Below are 19,235 nucleotides of genomic sequence, written 5' to 3'. Positions count from 1 at the left end.
TTTGTATGAAAAAAAAATTATTCCGGTTGTACAGATTTGTAGATGTAATACTACCGTAATGCATTAAAACCCATACAGTTAGAACATAATTAGTCCAAACAATAACATTTTCCCCAAATTTAACATTGAAACATTGAGTGTGAAGATATATACGTGTATTTTATTTTCAAATTATTCGGAGTACACATACTGCGTAATAGTATCAATATAATCACAAAAACGTCAAAGAAACATAAATTCCCAAACTTTTATAGGGTTTTTGTTTCTTTGGAAATCATGTAATTCAGATCATGATAAAGAAGTGCACGTGTAAATCATGTCCAGTAAGTAGAAAACAAAATACTGACCAAACATTTTCAAGATGTATTAAGAAGTTTAAATTTGATTTGGTCTTTCCTGAGACAACATAACAACATACTAGTACATGTAATCTCTCTCTCTCTCTCTCTCAATTAAAAAAAAAATCATTATGAAGACAATCTCATAAATCCCTTACACTCTCGTCTTTCAAACCCTGTTTACATTTTGGCACAAAAATACTCATATACTCTATAATGATTCTTATCAATTTCACAACATATAATCACAGCGTTTTTAAAAATTATTTTGCATTTCATTTTGATGATAATAACCCATTGATACGTTGAACGAAATGTTTGCCATAATAAACCATCACTCCAATTGGAACACACAGACCGACGACTAAAATAACACGTTTGTAATTTATACATGTACGTGACCTCTGCTCTATGGGCGGGGTCACAAGGTCAGGGGGGTCAACATTCCGCCTCTGAAAAACCTGAAAACGAAAGAAGATAGTAAAAAGACACTTTCAAAAAAGGAAATATAGTAATAGGTAAACGCTAAAGGTACTGAGTAAAATTTATTTTTGTGTAGCCTTTTGAACTTGTGAAAGTGATACAGTCCATAATTTTGAATATATTATATGGGGGGAAAACTTAGCTAACGTGATGATTCTGTGTCATGCTAAATTTGAAACCTCAAATCATATGAGAAAAAGGATTTTTTTTAAATAAAATAAAGTGAATTATATTGCAGTTTGAGGACCTAGATAACTCTAGCCATACGTGGAATCAAGACAGCGTGATCAACTGGACCATACCTTTTACAGAATACGTTAAGGTATGAATAGGATAAAAAACAGATTTCACGAGACACAAAAGCATGAAAAATCAGCACGTTTTAATATTTTTGTTCGTATCCATCTAAGCTATAGTTCTTATCTCTTTATCTTTGCTTTGATTGAGGAAAAGGACAATTAAGGTGCAACCTTATAGTCAATATCAAAGTAGCAATATTGTTGGACACTTGCAATATAGATGAACTAACGTATCTTTCAATATAAAACAAAGTAGTATATTTTGAAAAACTTTTAATATATACATGTATTATCAACCGCGCGGACGCAATCGATGCTTAATGACCACGTACATGTAATGAATTTGGATACACAAATTAAAGTTGTAACAACAGCAAAAAAAAAAAAAAAAAGAAGGTGTTCTTGATCACCGTAACATGGACATTAACTCTGGTAAATGCAAGCTGGCAATTGTCAGGGTTAGTTTGGAATACAAGTGTTGTAGGAGGAAACATGTGAACTCATTGCCTGCTTCGTTAACATAAATCCTTCCTCGTTTATGATATAGCATCAGATTCATGAACCGTGACATGCAAAGGATGTGGTAATTACGTAATCAAAATTGTCACGCTTAACAGTTTCCGCTTTCAAAAAGTGCGTTGTTTGAAATAATTTTTCGTTACGTTGTTTGAAGTCTACAAACTGTAAACTGTAACACGGGGGCGCAAGTACAAACGTATGCTAATACTAGTATACAAAACTTTGGTTAATAACTATATCTGACTCTGACTTGGAATGCAGTTATCATCGATGCTCAGAGGAATCTCTTCTTTTTTTTTTTTTTGCATGAACTTTTTTTTAAAAAGGAAAACAAAGAGATATTCACACATCTAGTGCTAAAAAACCCATAAAAAGAAAAAAAAAAACAGAATATATTATATTTATAAATTATAAAATAAATAACAGAAACGTCTTGGAAATAAAATCATTTTGATTTTTTCCGTTTTTTTTCGGGGGGGGGGGGATTTTATCAAGAGTGAAATTACTTTTCCAATTCATAAATAACTTTAGGCTGCTGAATAAATTTCCCGTAAACCAATCACTTCTCAGAATACAATGACATTTACTATGTCGGAATTGTTTTAGTCTGGAGAAAATTTTTACCTTCACCTCTCACCGAATTCAAACAATTTACAGCAGGTGAATGAACGGAAACGTTTTTTTTTTATCAGTGGTAGACGATCGGTATTTCTTATAAACGAAACCTCAGAATTTAAAGAAAGTCAAACTTGTAGACGATCGGTATATGTTATAGACCTAAACATCAGGTCAATGTAGACGATCGCTATGTTATAGTTCAGAACACCAGAATATTTAAGAATGTCAAACTTAAAGAGATATATTTGGATTTTTTTTAAATTTATGTGAACTCCCTAGGTTTTCAAAAGTTTAACCCCCCCCCCCCCCAAATGTTTCTGGATAATCACGATTGGTCATGGACTCATGGTGACATGTAACCTAAAGTAAAGATCATCATACAATGTGACATTCCTGTCCATGTTTTATAATCTTCAGAAACAGTTCTGTCATTATATAATTACAGGATCTAAGGCTGTCTGTGCGAAATACTGGAACACAGCTTAAACTTTTGGGCCATTTTAGGGAAATTTTCAGCATATACATGTAGGAATAATGACACAATTTATAACATCATAATGCATTGACTAGTGAGAAAATTATATTATTTTCCATAGATAGGCAGTTATCAAGGGTCCAACTGATTTAATGCATTGTCAATTGAAATTAAGAAGTTATAATTTATCAGAAATTCACAGGGCCAAAAAAGGTACCTGTTCCTTTGATGGTGAACCTTGCTCTTTGAAACCTATGAACTCTTTGACCTTAATTGTCCTTGTCTAAATGATCTTTGTTCATGGCCATGACATATGATCTTCAGTTGTTCTATTACAAAGTCCTGGTATGGACAAGAATTTTACACTTCCAACTCTGTGATCTTGACCTTGTCTAAATGACCGTGGAAGTAGGGTTGTTACACACTAAGCTAGATCAGAACAAACATGCACCCTTGAGTTACAAGTAACCTTAGTCTTAGGGATAAGCTTCTTATGCTTCTCCTTTCCAAAGTTGTGTATGGAACGCCATAGCTGCCTTATGTGGTCATTTCATGAGAAGGTGGTGCTTTATTATGTTATGCTGTGGTTATTTCATGTGAAGGTGGTGCTTTATTATGTTATGCTGTGGTTATTTCTTGTGAAGGTGGTTTTTTATGTGAAGATGGTTTTTCATGTGATGGGGCTTTTTTATGTGATGGTGGTTTTTCATGTGAGGGTGGTTTTTCATGTGATGGTGGTTTTTCATGTGAAGGTGGTTTTTCATGTGAAGGTGTTTTTTTTTCATGTGAAGGTGGTTTTTCATGTGATGGTGGTTTTTCATGTGAGGGCGATTTTTTATGTGAAGGTGGTTTTTCATGTGATGGTGGTTTTTCATGTGAAGGTGGTTTTTCATGTGAGGGTGGTTTTTCATGTAAAGGTGGTTTTTTATGTGAAGGTGGCTTTTCATGTGATGGTGGTTTTTTATGTGAAGGTGGTTTTTCATGTGATTATGGTATTTTATGTGATGGTGGTTTTTTATGTGAAGGTGGTTTTTTATATTTAATGTGAAGGTTGTCACTTGGAACTCCTTATATTTTTTGAAGACTGAGTTTAACACTGAGTTTAACAGATATTATCTCGAAATTTTGAAAGTAAAAAAATTAACTGATGTAATTAAAATCTTTTAATACGCCATTGCTAGTTCCTCTTTTTTCCATAGGCGCTTGGTTTCAGGATGGTGTATTTTGTTGCTTGGATTCCCTATTGTGGCCCCGCCCTACCCCTGGGGGTCATAATTTGAACAATTTAGAATCTACACTACCCCAGAATGCTTCCACAAAAGATTCAGCTTTTCTTGCCCAGTGGTTCTTGAGAAGAAGATTTTTTAATGACCCAACCCAATTTTTGTAATTTCTTGATTATCTTCCCTTGATCATCTCCCCTTTGGCCCTTCATTTTAAGAATTTAAACTCCCCTTCACCCAAGGATGCTTTGTACCAAGTTTGGTTAAAATTGGCTTAGTGGTTCTTGAGAAGAAGTTGAAAATGTGAAAAGTTAACAGATGGACGGACTGACGACGACAATGGGTGATCAGAAAAGCTCACTTGAGCTTTCAGCTCAGGTCAGCTAAAAAGCACCATCTTTTCATGAAATAACCACATAAGGCAGCTATGGCATTCCATAGTTGTTGCTAGAAAAATAAGTTTATACTTTTGCACCTTGCCACTATGGTACAGGGCCAGTTTACTCTCTTGTCACATGCCATATATAACTTAACAGTTTGATCAAAAAAAGTCTTACAACCTGGTTTCATTCTAACAGAACAAATTCTCTAATATTGAACTGAAATGATGTTACAACATCTTTTAATACCTTTTAATGACTTTGGCAGAGACATTTGACCATTTTCTCTTGCCACTCACATTCCTTTTCACTCATGAGGGTGAGTACTCATTCAATATGCAAACCATTGTTCAAACATATCACATACTGCATTTGTTTTTTGTTTGTTTGTTTGTTTTTTTGTTTTATCCCAAAGTATTATCCTTTTTCTATTTAAAAAATAAGAGCCAAGCTGTCAATGTGACAGCAAACAAAGTCTTCTTTTGTATAAACAGTAATTGTATTTCTCACATAAATTACAAAATCTTTCGATTCTGAAAACTGTAGGAGATGAAATTCTGACAGTATTAATGCACTCTATGAACATATTTCATTTGTTCATAAAAATAACTAAGTTTGACAACTCGTATTTTCTGCATAAATGATTAAAAAATGAAAATCCAAGTACAATGCACATTTCTGATGTGTATATGCACAACTGAATTGCAAAATTAAAATTTCCTATCTTGAAAACTATAAGAGGAGTTATCCACACAAATGATTACCCTATAAGCAATACATGCATTTTGCCTAAAATGACCATGTTCAACAACTAGAATTTTTCTGATTAATTATCAAATATCAAAATCTAAGTATTATGCATATCTCCGATATATGTACCATTGACCTACAGAATAAACATAGGTAATCAGAGATTACAGAGCTCACCTCAACGAATGTTGTCTTTAAGTAAGGCAAAGTCAAACACTGAACTAATAATCTTGGAGTGTGCATCCCTAGATGCAACATTTATGCAATTTTGGTCTGATAGGGCTTGCAGTTACTTGGGAATAGACTTATCTGAAAACTTAAAACTAGTCACTCATCCAGAAAATGTAAGTCAAATCCAGCATCCGAAGCAAGTTTTGAGATTGTTCGTCCCTTGATGCATCATCCATGCAAGTTTGGTTCAGATAGGCCTTATACTTACTTGGAAATGAAATCTGCTCCAAAAACTTTAATCTGGTTACTCATCCGGAAAATGTAGGTCAGATCAAGCATCCGAAGCAAGTCCAGTAGTGTACATCCTTAGATGTATCATCCATGCAAGTTTGGTCAATATAGGGCTTTTAGTTACTTGGAAATGAGATCTGCTCCAAAAACCTTAACCTGGTCACTCATCCGGAAAATATAGGTCAGATCCAGCATCTGAAGCAAGTCCAGTAGTGTGCATCCTTAGATGTATCATCCATGCAAGTTTGGTCAATATAGGGCCTTTAGTTACTTGGAAATGAGACCTGCTCCAAAAACTTTAACCTGGTCTCTCATCCGGAAAATATAGGTAAGATTCAGCATCCGAAGCAAGTCCAGTAGTGTGCATCCTTAGATGTATCATCCATGCAAGTTTGGTCAATATAGGTTTTTTAGTTACTTGGAAATGAGATCTACTCAGAAAACCTTAACCTAATCACTCATCCGGAAAATGTAGGTCAGATCCAGCATCCGAAGCAAGTTCAGTAGTGTGCATCTTTAGATGTATCATCCATGCAAGTTTGGTCAATATAGGGCTTGTAGTTACTTGGAAATGAGATCTGCTCCAAAAACTTTAACCTGCTCCAAAAACTTCAACCTGCTCCAAAAACATTAAACTAGTCATTCTTTAGCTGAAATTGCAGCATCTGAAACCTTGACTGGTACAATGAAACACACTAGAAGCATCCTCCATGCATCTCTGACTAATATAGGCCATAGAAGTACTTGAAAACTGCTCCAAAAACCTTAACCTGGGACGCCGACGCTGAGGGTATTACATAAGCTCCCCCAACTTCGTTGAGGTGAGCTAAAAACTTCCTATCTTAGAAACTGTAGGAGTAATTATCTGGACAAACGATGTACCCTGTTAGCAGCCATCCACCTGCCATTTTCATCATTTCAATAAATGGATTTTTCTGATGGAAAACCTGCTTAAAAACTATCACTTATTCACTATATGCCTGAATTGATGCAAAACCTGATTTTACAGAATTTCCTTACCTTCTCTAACCTTGAAGACAATCTCTCAAGTTCTTTTTCTAACATCAATACGTTTGCTTGGGTCTCTTCACATTGCCTCTGGAGTTGTTTGGGTGTTGAACCATCCTATAAAAATTGATTATTAATACAAATATATTTACATTTCCAAATATTTTTCCTTAAGATTCTTTGCAAATTAGAAAAAGTTCATGTTCTCATGAACTACCATGGGATGAGTAAGAATATTTCCATTGTGATGTGATTGAAGTAAAAAAATAGTTCAAACTTTTTTTTCAAAAATGATTATTGAATGACAAAAATATGTGGCAAGTCATCAGAAAAATAATGTAAATATAAGATAAGAATTTAATTTTTGAGAATTCATGAGGTACATGAACTACAACACTCGACGCCTGCATATTTATCATGAAGCGCTAAAGCGCTTCATGAAATATGCAGGCATGAAGCGTCGTAGTTCATGTCCTCATGAATTCTCAAAAATTTAATTCATCTCTTAGAATATTATGGGAAATTCACAGCATATTTACTTATTTCAGGATTAATATGGAGAAAAATAAATCAACAAAATGCTAATTAGTTGAAATAAATTTAATGTATAGTTATAGAACATAATTCTTAGAGACCCTATAAGTTTCTTTGATAATATGTAATTTTAGTCTTTTTCAAAAGCACCACAATTTTAACTAGTTATAATTGTAACGGGGACCGTTACAGATGTTCCCCAAACGCTCCCCAACACCCTTTTGGTGTCTTATTTCCTGTAAGCTTCATTAAATAAGGCAATGAAGTATATTGATAGTTTTTTTGCATTTCACGCGCGCGCACGTGCATGCATGTGCAGGATGACCATGTCATCTCATCTATACTATTAATGCATCTTTATATTCTCAGTATTAAAACATTTCATCAAAAAATAAATAAGTTCCAGCTATATCAAGTATATTGGTCATCTTAGCATTGCACGCATGCGCACCTGCATGCATGTTCATAATGACCATGCCATTTTGTCTACACTTATAATATGTCGGTTTATTCTTAGTATCAAAGCTTTTCATAAAAAAATATAAAAGTTATGGCTACATTAAGTATATTGGTCATTTAACACATTGCACGCGCGCGCATGTGCATTCATGAGCATGATGTCCACATCATCTTGTCTACACTTTTAATATATCTGTATATTCTTAATATCAAAGCTTTTCATAAAAAAATATAAAAATTACGGCTATATTAAGTATATTGGTCATTTAACACATTGCACGCGCGCGCACGTGCATGCATGCATGCATGCATGTGCACGATGACCATGTCGTCTTGTCTACACTTTTAATATATATAAAAATTTTGAGTATCAAAGCATCTCATCAAAAAGTATAAAAATTACGAGTATATCAAGTATATTTGTCATTTTACGCTTTGCGCGTGCGCACACGTGCATGCATGTGCATGTTGACCATGTCATCTTGTTTACACTTTTAATATATCCTTATATTCTGAGTATCAAAGCATTTCATCAAAAAATATAAAAGTTACAGCTATATCAAGTATATTGGTCATTTTACGCATTGCACGCGCACGCACGTGCATGCACGTGCACTCAAAATGACCTTGATTCCGCAAATCTACATAACATGCCTATTAACCCTAAAAAGGTTTCACCTCAATCGGATGAGTAGTTGACGAGATCACTCGCGGACAAAAAAGTACCCAGGAAGAAGAAGAAGAAGAAAAATAATAATAATAATAAGAAACAGAGTAAAAACAATATGTTCCCCAACTTCGTTTGGGGAACATAATTACTACATGTAATTGTGGTCCCAAGGGCTAAGATGAGGCTAAATGAAGACACATTTTCAGATATTCTTTTCAAGAATAGCAAGACCAAACTAAATCATATCAATCAATTTGCAAAGATTCCCAAGTTATTTGGATTTTAGTTTTTTCCCCTAAGATTGTCAACCTCTAGGTATGGATGGGGCTAAAATTTTACATAATGCAGGGGAGGAAAATTTTAGGGAACATCAAGGTCATTTTAATCATTATTGATGTTGAAGCATCATTATTTAGTGTTGAGTAAAGGTTGTTCATGATGCATTACTTTGCACATGTTTTAAAATACATGTATTTCAAGAACAGGTCAAAACAGATAAAATTTTTAACTTTGACCTCAATTAATTAACTGACCTTGCCATTGGGTCAAGGTCAACACTAGAGCATGAATTTATCTTCTTGAATTGTCTAACAGTATACACTGTGCATCAATGTATGAAATATTTTGAGCAAGGTTCAAAATATCAAGAACCATGTAGATTTAGATAAGAAATTATTAGACATAGAATATATAATACAGAAAAATTTGACCATGGGGTCAAAGGTCAAAGTGAGGAGAAGGTCATAGTAGTGCATGACTCATTTTCTGTTACAACTGCACCCATGTGGAATAAGGATATCTTGTTTCTGAAAGGACAAATTATTTCTAGTAATCTGAATTGTTAACAGGAAATCATCTAAAAATGCCCAAATTTGCATATATTTGAATCTCCATGGCAACAATGGTTTTAAAAGTCTACCCAATTTTATTTTTTAATTTTTTTGTATACTCAAACAGTTACAAAATTTCATTATAGAGTTTATAAGCAGTGGTACGGATTTTTGTCAAATGCCTTTTAAAAGTCTTAAATTCAGCTATTTTTTCAATGCTAAACTTGTCGCTTTTTCCCATTGCCATAGCAACGTAACAGAAGAACTTAATCCAATTTAATCAGGCAAAGTAGAACTATCAATTTAGTCATCTTTATAAAATGGGTAGTTTTAAACCATCTTTTGAGAACATTTGCGTGAAAAATACATTTAATTATGTCAGTATTTGCCCATTTTGAATGTGAAAAATTGTTCTGGTAACTAAGGAAATGTTTCTCCTTGGATACGACTCAGTGATTATGGTTGAAATCATTAATTTTGTATTTTTCTTGTTATTTGTGACAGAAATAATCCATACACACTATTTCTTAAAAAAATCAGATTTTTGACTTTCCATAGAAAGCTCAATGCTTACTGACATGCTCTCTTAACAGATCTAGATGGCCTCCATTTTTGGAAGATAGCCAAAATTCAAATATAGCTGCCAAATTTTTACAATATACGAAACATTGCAATGCATAATGGGATAACTTATCCTTCTATTTCAGAAGATACATGTAACAAAGGAAATTTTCAAAAATTTTGTACATACCTCTAGTAGAAAAAAGCAAACACCAGAGTACATGTAAATATAAGTTCAAACCTTAATCTTTCAATTGTATGTGGTGATTTTGAGATTCTGTCTCTAGATCTTTTACAATTTAATATTTTCAAAGTTGGCATTTTTTGCACACCTTTATTACTGCATTTTTCTTTTTTCTAATTATTTGAATTAAAAACAAATAAGAAATGGGAAATTTCTGTTATTATTTCTTTAATATGAAGTCCAGCCTACTTTAAATTTAATTTGACCAAAACATTAGGGTATTTTTCACTTTATTTTTAATTACAGTACTGTATGATGGGGGGGGGGGGGGGGGGGAGAAAAAAAAGAAATGTTTTATATGCAATAAATATTAAAATTATTTAATGGGCATCTTAGAATATATCTTGCAGATCTAATGTGTTCATAACACCATCTTCAATGAAACAACGTTGTTAATTTCCTAATAATTTTTTAACAAGTTGTTATTATATTGCAGATCTCCGAGCTTTTTTTTAAAAGTTAACCATCTAAACAGGTAAGGTGGTATACGTATTGCTGTAAAACAGCAAAGTGATGAATGAATGACTGTTGTTATAATGATGTACCATATATACTCGCCTATAAGTCATTTTTTTGGGAGTTAAACTTTGGTCCAAAACTCTTTGTCTGATTTATAGGCAAGTTATAAAAAGATTGGAATTTTATAGGTTGAAGCCCTTTAATATAAGCTTTAAAATACAACCGACTTACAGGCGGACCGACTTATATGCAAGTATATAAGGTAATATGCATTAAAAATACATGTTTTTATATTTTTTTCAGTTGAATGAGAATTACAGTTCATAAAAGCAAGAGTTGCAGCTCTTGGTTTAGCATTCACTACCCTTTGATTTGAAAAGCCTGGTAGATGGCGATACATGTACTGCTATCCTCCCATTTTGAAAGATAAAAAAACAGAGGCCACTTAGATCTAAGTAATAAAGCCTCCACCCATTTACAAATATCAAACTAAAAGTATATGCTTTTTTCTCACTCAAGTTCAACTGAAAATGATTTTGCATCATTTTTTTAAGTTATGCTCCTCTTAACTTTTGTTACCGTCTTCCTTGGAAGATGGTATACAGAGTTGAAGTATTTTACAGTCTTCGGACGATGCGCTTCCTCTCTTTTGTGATTGGTAGAAATTGCATGATGAGAAAATTTTCAATTATTTCATTGGTTGAAATGCTGTTAAATGCAAGGGAGATAATTTTCTGATGATCTAATTTTCGTACGACCTAACAATTTTTCAAGATTTTCAACCGTAAAAAAATATGACAAAACGGACAGTGGAAATTGGCAGTAATTAATTCGAAATTACATGTTAGTTTTTTTTATAGCAATTACCAAAAAAAACATTTCTATATTTTCATTGTTTACAGAATTGATCTTTACTGCATGCAAGCTTTACAGCTTGTATGTATTCTTTTCCCATTTGTTTTGCACTGTTTTTCTAATCTCGGCAGCACTCGGCAACACCTCAGCCGATTCGTACCTCATCTACATATCACAAAGGTGACGGAATCAGTCGAGGTTTGCTGAATGTTCTCAGCAGCAGAGTCAAAGTTTACGGAGACAGCCAAGCATCTGTTAACGTTTCACTTGGTAGGATTTATGTCAGAAAAAACTAATGAAGAAATACAAAGCCAAGAAATTTTCAAGAATTATACACTCTGATAGGTTTAGGTCAGTTTACTGTTTAAAGTTGTTGCTAAAGACGGTAAGCTTTTTAAAAACTTGTATCTTTCGTAAATTTAGATCACTTTTAAGTCATCCATTAACAGTACGGAAACAAGGAATAAAATAAATTAGCTAAAAATGAAAAGTATGAAGCAAGAACATTGACAAAGTTCTGCATCTTTTACCTATTGACATTTTCTCAAGAAAAGTTGCTAAACTTAAATTTATTAACCTGTACATGTAGTTGCTATGAAACCCCTTAATAAGGAGAGAGGATACTGTCATTGTACAAAGTATACTACCTGAACCTCCAACACAGAAGAGTTCACTGTGACTTGGTCAGCAATGTAACCTATGGTACTGGACAGGTATTTAGTGTGCTTACAGATGTTGGCTGCTATAGCGACAGCTTCAACACAACTGAAATTAAAATTAAACATAGATTATCAGAGAAAACCAAGCTAAACAAATCTTACCTTTAAATATTAAAGGCATAGATTCATAGGAAAGTTCAGTAAGATTCATCAATGACATTAAGTTCATCGCTACAGGTATAGGCCTTTCAATAAGTTACTTTGTTATACTTTCATGTTAAATAGTCAAATTTAATTAGTTTAAAAACATTTGTTAAAAAGTACTGTTTCCCTTCCACGTGCATAAACCACTGGCCTTCAGGTAAGATTACATAACAATGGTCGACAATGCATAACGACGGGTAACAGTAACAGTATAAAAATTGTTAACTGTGCAGAATGTCTGCATGTTCCACTGTGGGTTTTTCTTTTAAATGCATTCTAAATATATTCAGTATAATAAAAAAATATTACATGTTTATTTAGGGTAACGTGAAATTGTTAGCCTGCAAAAACCATTCTGACTGAGGTGAAGTCGAGGTCAGCAATGGTTTTCGTTGGATAACAATTTCACATGTTACCCTAAAAAAACATATAATATTTTTATAATATACTGGTTTCAAAGGATCACTCTCAGTAACCTTTATCAAATGAATTATTGAAAAATCAAAATTCAATTGTCACAAAATATGGCTACCTCAGCTTCCTGTTTACTGGTATTGCAGGCAGACTTTCTTTCTCCCACTCCCGTTTGTGTACAGCCTGGATCCCGTCTAAAATCTTCTTCCTGATCCCTATCTGGTGAATCCCCATCTGAACAAGTTAAAAAATTCTCCACTTATTTTGACTGATAAACAAAAAGACGAACTTCACACTGCAATTTGCATCCATACATGATAAAACTAGGAAGAATCTGAATGGTTGAAGTAACATATGTCTTTCACTTCAAAGCTATTTGTAATTCTACAAAGCATAAAAAACAAAACATTGTAGATGATGAGATTTTTGTTTCAGCTTTCAGTCAATGAGGTTTAAGTCGGCAAAGATAAAATACAATGATAGAAGATGGAACAGTAACGTGCAGGAAGAAAAGGCAAAGGATTGCAAAATGTTCTGCAGGATCAGTTTCCTCGATATATACAGTGCATGTACATTTTTTCAACTGAAATCTTCACCTTCTTGCAATAAACTTTCCACGACCTCAACATAGACAATTCCAATATCTTGGTTACTTATTTTAAGAGATCTTCATAAAGAAGATTTATTAACTTTTTTTACACATTGTTGACACAAAGATGAATTCTTGTGAAATGGATCCTTACAAATTCTGTTTACCTTGCTTAAGTCTTCATCAGTCATCCTAAGAAACATGTCAAACTCTACATGTTGTTCCTGGAACAACTGCACTAGATGATTGAGTCCCAGCCCAGTAAGGAACAGCTCTAGCTCTCCATAGATTATAGCACTGTCATAAAACAAAAATACTGCTAAACTGATCAAGACAAAACCCTGCTGGAAACATGCTAAAGTCGCCATAGATCACATCCCTGACATCAAAAAAAAGCTTTACTGATAGAGAAAGAGCCTTCAAAAGTGTAATAATTAGATCAACTAAGCCACATCCTGAGGTCTGAGCCTGGAACTAGGGGGTCATGACTTTCACAACTTTGGTAGAAGTCAAGCTGATTATTATACTCAAGCAAACAGTTTGTCTTCTAAAAGTCCAAGAGTATAGAAAAAGATTCTAGAAGACTGCAAAAATTTTGAAAATTTTGGACCCATTTCTTGGTCCCTGGAGGGAGCTGGGACTAGTGACCTATTCATAAATTGTTAATAGAAAAAATAAAAAATTCTAAATACTGACATGATATACTGTATCAATTTACATGTTCAATTAAGGTAGGAAGTAAACATTGTCAAAACAACTTTCTCCTCAATCTACATGTATATTCAACATACTTTTTTGATGATGAAGTCGTTTCTGGGGTGGTAGCATTAGACTGTGATGGCCATCCATTAGTGTTGGTGTAAGCTGCATTCTGATTGGCTGAATTATTACTATTTCCTGTGTCTCCCCCAAGTAATTTTACAATCTTAATAAAATAAATATAAAGTTAAATTTACAAACAAGGTCTTTAAACATTTGATCAAGAATAAAAGTACATTGTATAATTTTTAAATGAAAAATATGGGGGAAAAAATTGAAAATTCATTGCAAAAAATAAAATTACTAGCAAAATGTATTTAAACTTACAGGCTGAAGATCTTGGGCCATTGCCATATCTAACGCTGTCTGTCCATCACATTGCAACTTGTTTTTATCTGCTCCCCTTTCCACCAATACCTTCACTACTGCTTGGTGATTCTTGCTAACTGCCCAACTTAGTGACTGAAAAATGATACTGCAGAAGATAAGTTGTGTAAAACAATGGTGGCAACCAAAAACAAGTTGATGGGCCACTAAGCTCGCCGTAGTCACCTTGACCCTTCTAATCTTAAAGCAATTTTGAAATTTTTTTCCCTATGTATTCCCATATCAAGCCTTACCATCTATTGTGCCCTAATCTCAGCTCCATAGGGTAAAACTGAATCTACACTAAATGGGAATGACTGCAAATCATTCAATATGACTGTGGTCCCGCTTTTCTTGAGAAAAAGATTTTGAAAGATGGTTTCCCCTATATATTTCCATGTAAAACTTTGACCCCTTATTGGGGCCCCATCAAAACCCCAATGGGCATGATCCTCCTACCCTTACAGTCCGAAACCTGCTTGTTGATGTCCTGGGAAATCCCCAACCCCACCCTTCCTCTCAAGGTCCACCCTCCTGGAATCCTACTTGTTCATGTCCTGGAAATTCTCCAACCCCACTCTTATGGTCCAACCCCCCCCCCCCCCTCCCTTTTTGAATCCTGCTTGTTGATGTCCAGGAAAACACCCCGATCTCAACACTTATGGTCCACCGCCATGGAATCCTGTTTGTTGATGTCCTGTCCCCCCTCCTCCTCCTCTACACTTACAGTCCATCCCCTGGAATCCTGCTTGTTGATGCCCCCCTTCCCTCCTCTACACTTACGGTCCATCCCCTGGAATCCTGTTTGTTGATATTAGCCTTGTTATCCAGAAGCTTAGAGGCGACTTTGGCTCTGCCTTCTCTGCAGGCATAAATTAATGGAGACATGTGATACCTAAAAAGAAACAATTATGAACTATAAAATGATTTTTATCTGCTGATTGAATCAATGTCAAGTTTGTTGTTTCAAGAGTATGGAGTCTTTGAGTTCTACTGGAAAACTCTTGACAGAGGCCACAGGATTATCATGTGTGTAGACAATGTTCTCTTGTAAATCACGATCACCTATATTTTCTTTCTTATCACATTGTACCAGTATATACAGTAGATCTTAACAATAAATAACACTACAATGTATATCAAAGCTATCCATTATTACTAGGTTTACCAAGACAAAGCCTGGCATTAATCTGCATTGTGTGAATTTCTTATAATTTTACTTTTTACACACAGAAGCGATGCAAAGGGAAATAACTTGTCCTGACAAAGAAAACCAAATATAGATTTTTAAAACAATAGATTTGGTCTGTTTTTAAACTTTTCCATCCTTAAATTTTTTCAAAATTTAATAACTGACTTATATTGTATGTAACTTTGTTTCATATGTAATATATACATGATATACAAGTCTTAACATGAATTAGTCATTCATCATTGGTCTCAAAACTGCTGGAAATATGGTCTTTTGTCACACATACTGTACACAAACACATCACCCTGACTTTCAGACCTTTTATTGGTGATACCTGTCATGAGCATTAATATTAACTCCTTTCTCCAACAGATACCCCACACACTGAAGAATATCCTCCTCTTTACAGGCAGTAGATCCACAGGCAGCCATTAACACAGTGTACATATCTGAAGTGATTGAAACAAATCATCAATTCATTAATACATTAAATGTCTTTCTCATTATTTCTTCAAAACCTTTAACTTCACAAAAGTGTGTGCATTGATTTTACCAGTAAAACAATTCCTTGTCTTCAGTGATCACTGACATAAAGAAGTTTGGGCAACCACTCAGTAGATAACAGGTTTTACCTTTCAGACAATCGGGATCAGCCACATTGAGAAGAAAACAGATTTTATCTTTATGACTATGGGGATCTGCCCCATTGAGAAGAAAACAGATTTTACCTTTATGACTATTGGGATCTGCCCAACTGAGAAGAAAACAGGTTTTACCTTTACGACTATGGGGATCTGCCCCACTGGGAAGATAACAGATTTTACCTTTATGACTATGGGGATGTGCCCAACTGAGTAGATAACAGATTTTACCTTTATGGCTATTGGGATCTACCCCATTGAGAAGAAAACAGGTTTTACCTTAAATTTATGACTATTGGGATCTGCCCCACTGAGAAGATAACAGGTTTTACCTTTATGATTATGGGGATCAGCACCATTGAAAAGAAAACAGGTTTTACCTTTATGACTATGGGGATCAGCCCCACTGGGAAGATAACAGGTTTTACCTTTATGACTATGGAGATCTGCCCCACTGGGAAGATAGCAGGTTTTACCTTTATGACTATGGGGATCTGCCCCATTATCCAGAAGAAACTTAACAACACGAGGTAAGGCTGAACTGGCAGCATACATCAAGGGAGTCCATCCACACTTCAGAACAGTGTTCACATTATATCCTGTAATGTTTCATATTTACAGTTTATTTCAGAACAGTGTTCACATTATATCCTGTAATGTTTCATATTTACAGTTTATTTCAGAACAGTGTTAACATTATATCCTGTTATGTTTCATATTCACTGTTCATTTTGTAATACTTAGTATTCTTACTGCTTTTCCTTTAGTTCATTTCGTGATATTTAGTACCAATAATCATTTTACTCTCTTTGATAGTCAATGTGCATTCTTTGTTTATGATAATGTGAAGTTAGAAACAACTGTGGATAGAAGAAAAGTTCAATACTTCTAGATATAACATCTATATTAAGGATAATATCTTATTGTTATTATTCAAATACAGTGGCTTTAAGCGATGAGATTCATAAAATTTATCGTAGTGGAACTACATGTATATATATATGTTTTACTGCATAAAAAGTCCAAGGTATATTGTAACATGACATTGAAGTTTAAACAAAACAGATAAACAAGCATTCCTTCACAACCTTGATCTATAAAACTCTTTACAGCATCAAGATTTCCCCTTAGTACAGCCATTCTGAAGTCATCTGACCCCACTTTAACTGGTTCTCTGCTCCTTTTCTTTGACTGTTCTGTTTTACACGGCTTGGATTTATTAGATTTGGATGGAGGACTTCCAAAACCTCCTCTATCTGAGTATTGGTTTGTGTTTCCATTCTGCAAGAAGAATAAAAGTCTATTTTTAACATTCATTAAAATACATCTTACACTTATAATATCTACAAAAACTGATGCAGGAGTCCAAACAAGTACAGCTTTTTTTCAAAAACTTTGCCGTCTTTAGGAATGACCATAAACAGTAACCTGAGATAAATGTTTGTACTTGTGTAGTTCTTGGCTCTGTACTTCTGCAACAGCTTTTTACAAACATTATTGTTATAGTTAAGGAGAGTAACTAGCTAAGATTTTAAAAAATCTTCCAATCCTTCTTGATTTATTCAATAAAATATGTTCAAAACAAAAATAGACATTAGTCCACCCATATAAAAAACAATGCAAAATTAAAAAAAAACAACATATTGTAAAGTTTGCATGCAAACAGCACAGTTCTAATAATGGTGACTCTCGATCTTTCAAAGTCCAAGGGACCATAATAAAAGTTTGAGAGATCGAAGGGTTTCGAGAGATAGAAAGTGAATAAAATCTGGAGTTTTCAGTTCCGATCATCATTGTTCTACGTATACTATCACAGATACCAGAAGTATATGTTGATAATGTCATTTGCACGTTTTCATTCATATTTTACAGGTAATTCACTTAATTTCAACAACAATGATCGTATTGTGAATAAACAAAATGATTTCTTTAAGTTTCAATATTTATTTGTTCTCATTTCATGATTACATGAAACCTTAACATTTGTCAATGTGGTCATCCCCCGGCTTGATTGGGTCCTTCACCAGATTGCTCGTAATCGGTATTAACTTGAGTTAGGATTTCTTGTGCAATGTCTGTCATACTGGGATTGTGTAGACTCTAAATAAAAATTCACAATCTATGGAAAAATATTGACAAATCTCTAAATTTTTTTTTCTTCAAAATTATCGTCTCGCTCTCAAGTCAAAATAAGTTGGGAAGCGAATTGTTTATAATTTATCAATTAATTATATAAACACTCGGATGACTCACAGTTGTAGTTCTGTATGTACTCATCTCTGGCGGAATATTTTCTTGGATTTAGATTGGCTAAAAGACTGTTTCTATAATAACGGGAAAATATTGTTATGTTCTTATGGAAGGCAAAATGTAAAAAGAAAATAATAATAATTCACTGCACATTGGTTGTTTATTCATTCACCCTAAAATATGTTCGCACTTATTCACGTCTGCCCAGAGTCCAATTGCCCTAAAACTTGTTCGCACGGAGTCCGTTTGCCCTACAAAGTATAGTAATTGTATATAGCAAACAAAAATTATGGCGAACGGACCTTGCACAAACTGACTCATGTGAACAGGTAGATAGGTGAACATACCCAATACCATGCACATATTGTACTGCAATATTTAAACATTGGAATTGAATTTTTAAACCCACTGATTTTTTAATTTTGCTTTCTGTTTGAAATAAGTAAATTGCACTCCGTGAAGTGAAACAAATTTTCCAGTCAGTATTCAGACTTTGGACGCTGTTTACGGAAATAAAAGAAAATAATGACAAGCATGCCATACATGGTTTTGTAGATATAAATCATCTTAAAAGAGACTTGTAATACTAGACAGTTCTACAATGCTTTTTTTCTGAAAGTGTACATGGCTGCGATTCTGGGGAGGGGGTAATTTGTGTAATTCGGAGTAAGATACCTTGTGTTGTTATTATCTTATGGGGTAAAAAAATATTACACAAACAAGTGGTGGTCAATCAGCTGTTACTGTTAGTGATCCGAGAGGAATATCTGTTCTTGAAAACATTTATTGCATAAAATTCCATAATATAATTTACCGAGAATGCATAGTTCGAAGAGGATCTTTCAAAGTCATTAACTCCCTCCGCATCAAATATAAACCCGTCGTCAAATTCATCATCATCATCAAATTCGGCACCGCCTGGGCAAAAGTTCATGGAGGCCGCCATTTTTATAGACTGGTTCCCTGATATTGATAAACAACACTCGGCACACCT

General features: G+C 34.1%; 1 protein-coding gene across 1 annotated transcript; it reads right to left on the bottom strand.

The window, feature by feature from the left end:
- Nucleotides 1-6: 6 nt before the first annotated feature.
- On the bottom strand, nt 7-19,198 carry LOC133187584 (ankyrin repeat, SAM and basic leucine zipper domain-containing protein 1-like). The gene is made up of 12 exons (XM_061323006.1): nt 19,056-19,198; nt 17,080-17,272; nt 16,468-16,590; nt 15,685-15,799; nt 14,942-15,053; nt 14,120-14,254; nt 13,825-13,958; nt 13,201-13,330; nt 12,563-12,678; nt 11,815-11,932; nt 6,568-6,672; nt 7-799 (listed from the first exon to the last, which is right to left on the bottom strand). The coding sequence occupies exons 1-12, from the start codon at nt 19,185-19,187 to the stop codon at nt 614-616; spliced, it is 1,599 nt and encodes a 532-aa protein (XP_061178990.1). The 5' UTR covers nt 19,188-19,198; the 3' UTR covers nt 7-613.
- Between the last annotated feature and the right edge of the window lie 37 nt (nt 19,199-19,235).

The sequence above is a fragment of the Saccostrea echinata genome, unplaced genomic scaffold (genome assembly GCF_033153115.1).
Source record: "Saccostrea echinata isolate AGI-Se365-2 ecotype Australia unplaced genomic scaffold, CSIRO_AGI_Sech_v1 ptg000015l, whole genome shotgun sequence".
Lineage (NCBI taxonomy): Eukaryota > Metazoa > Mollusca > Bivalvia > Ostreida > Ostreidae > Saccostrea > Saccostrea echinata.
This window is presented reverse-complemented; position numbering and strand designations above follow the sequence as displayed.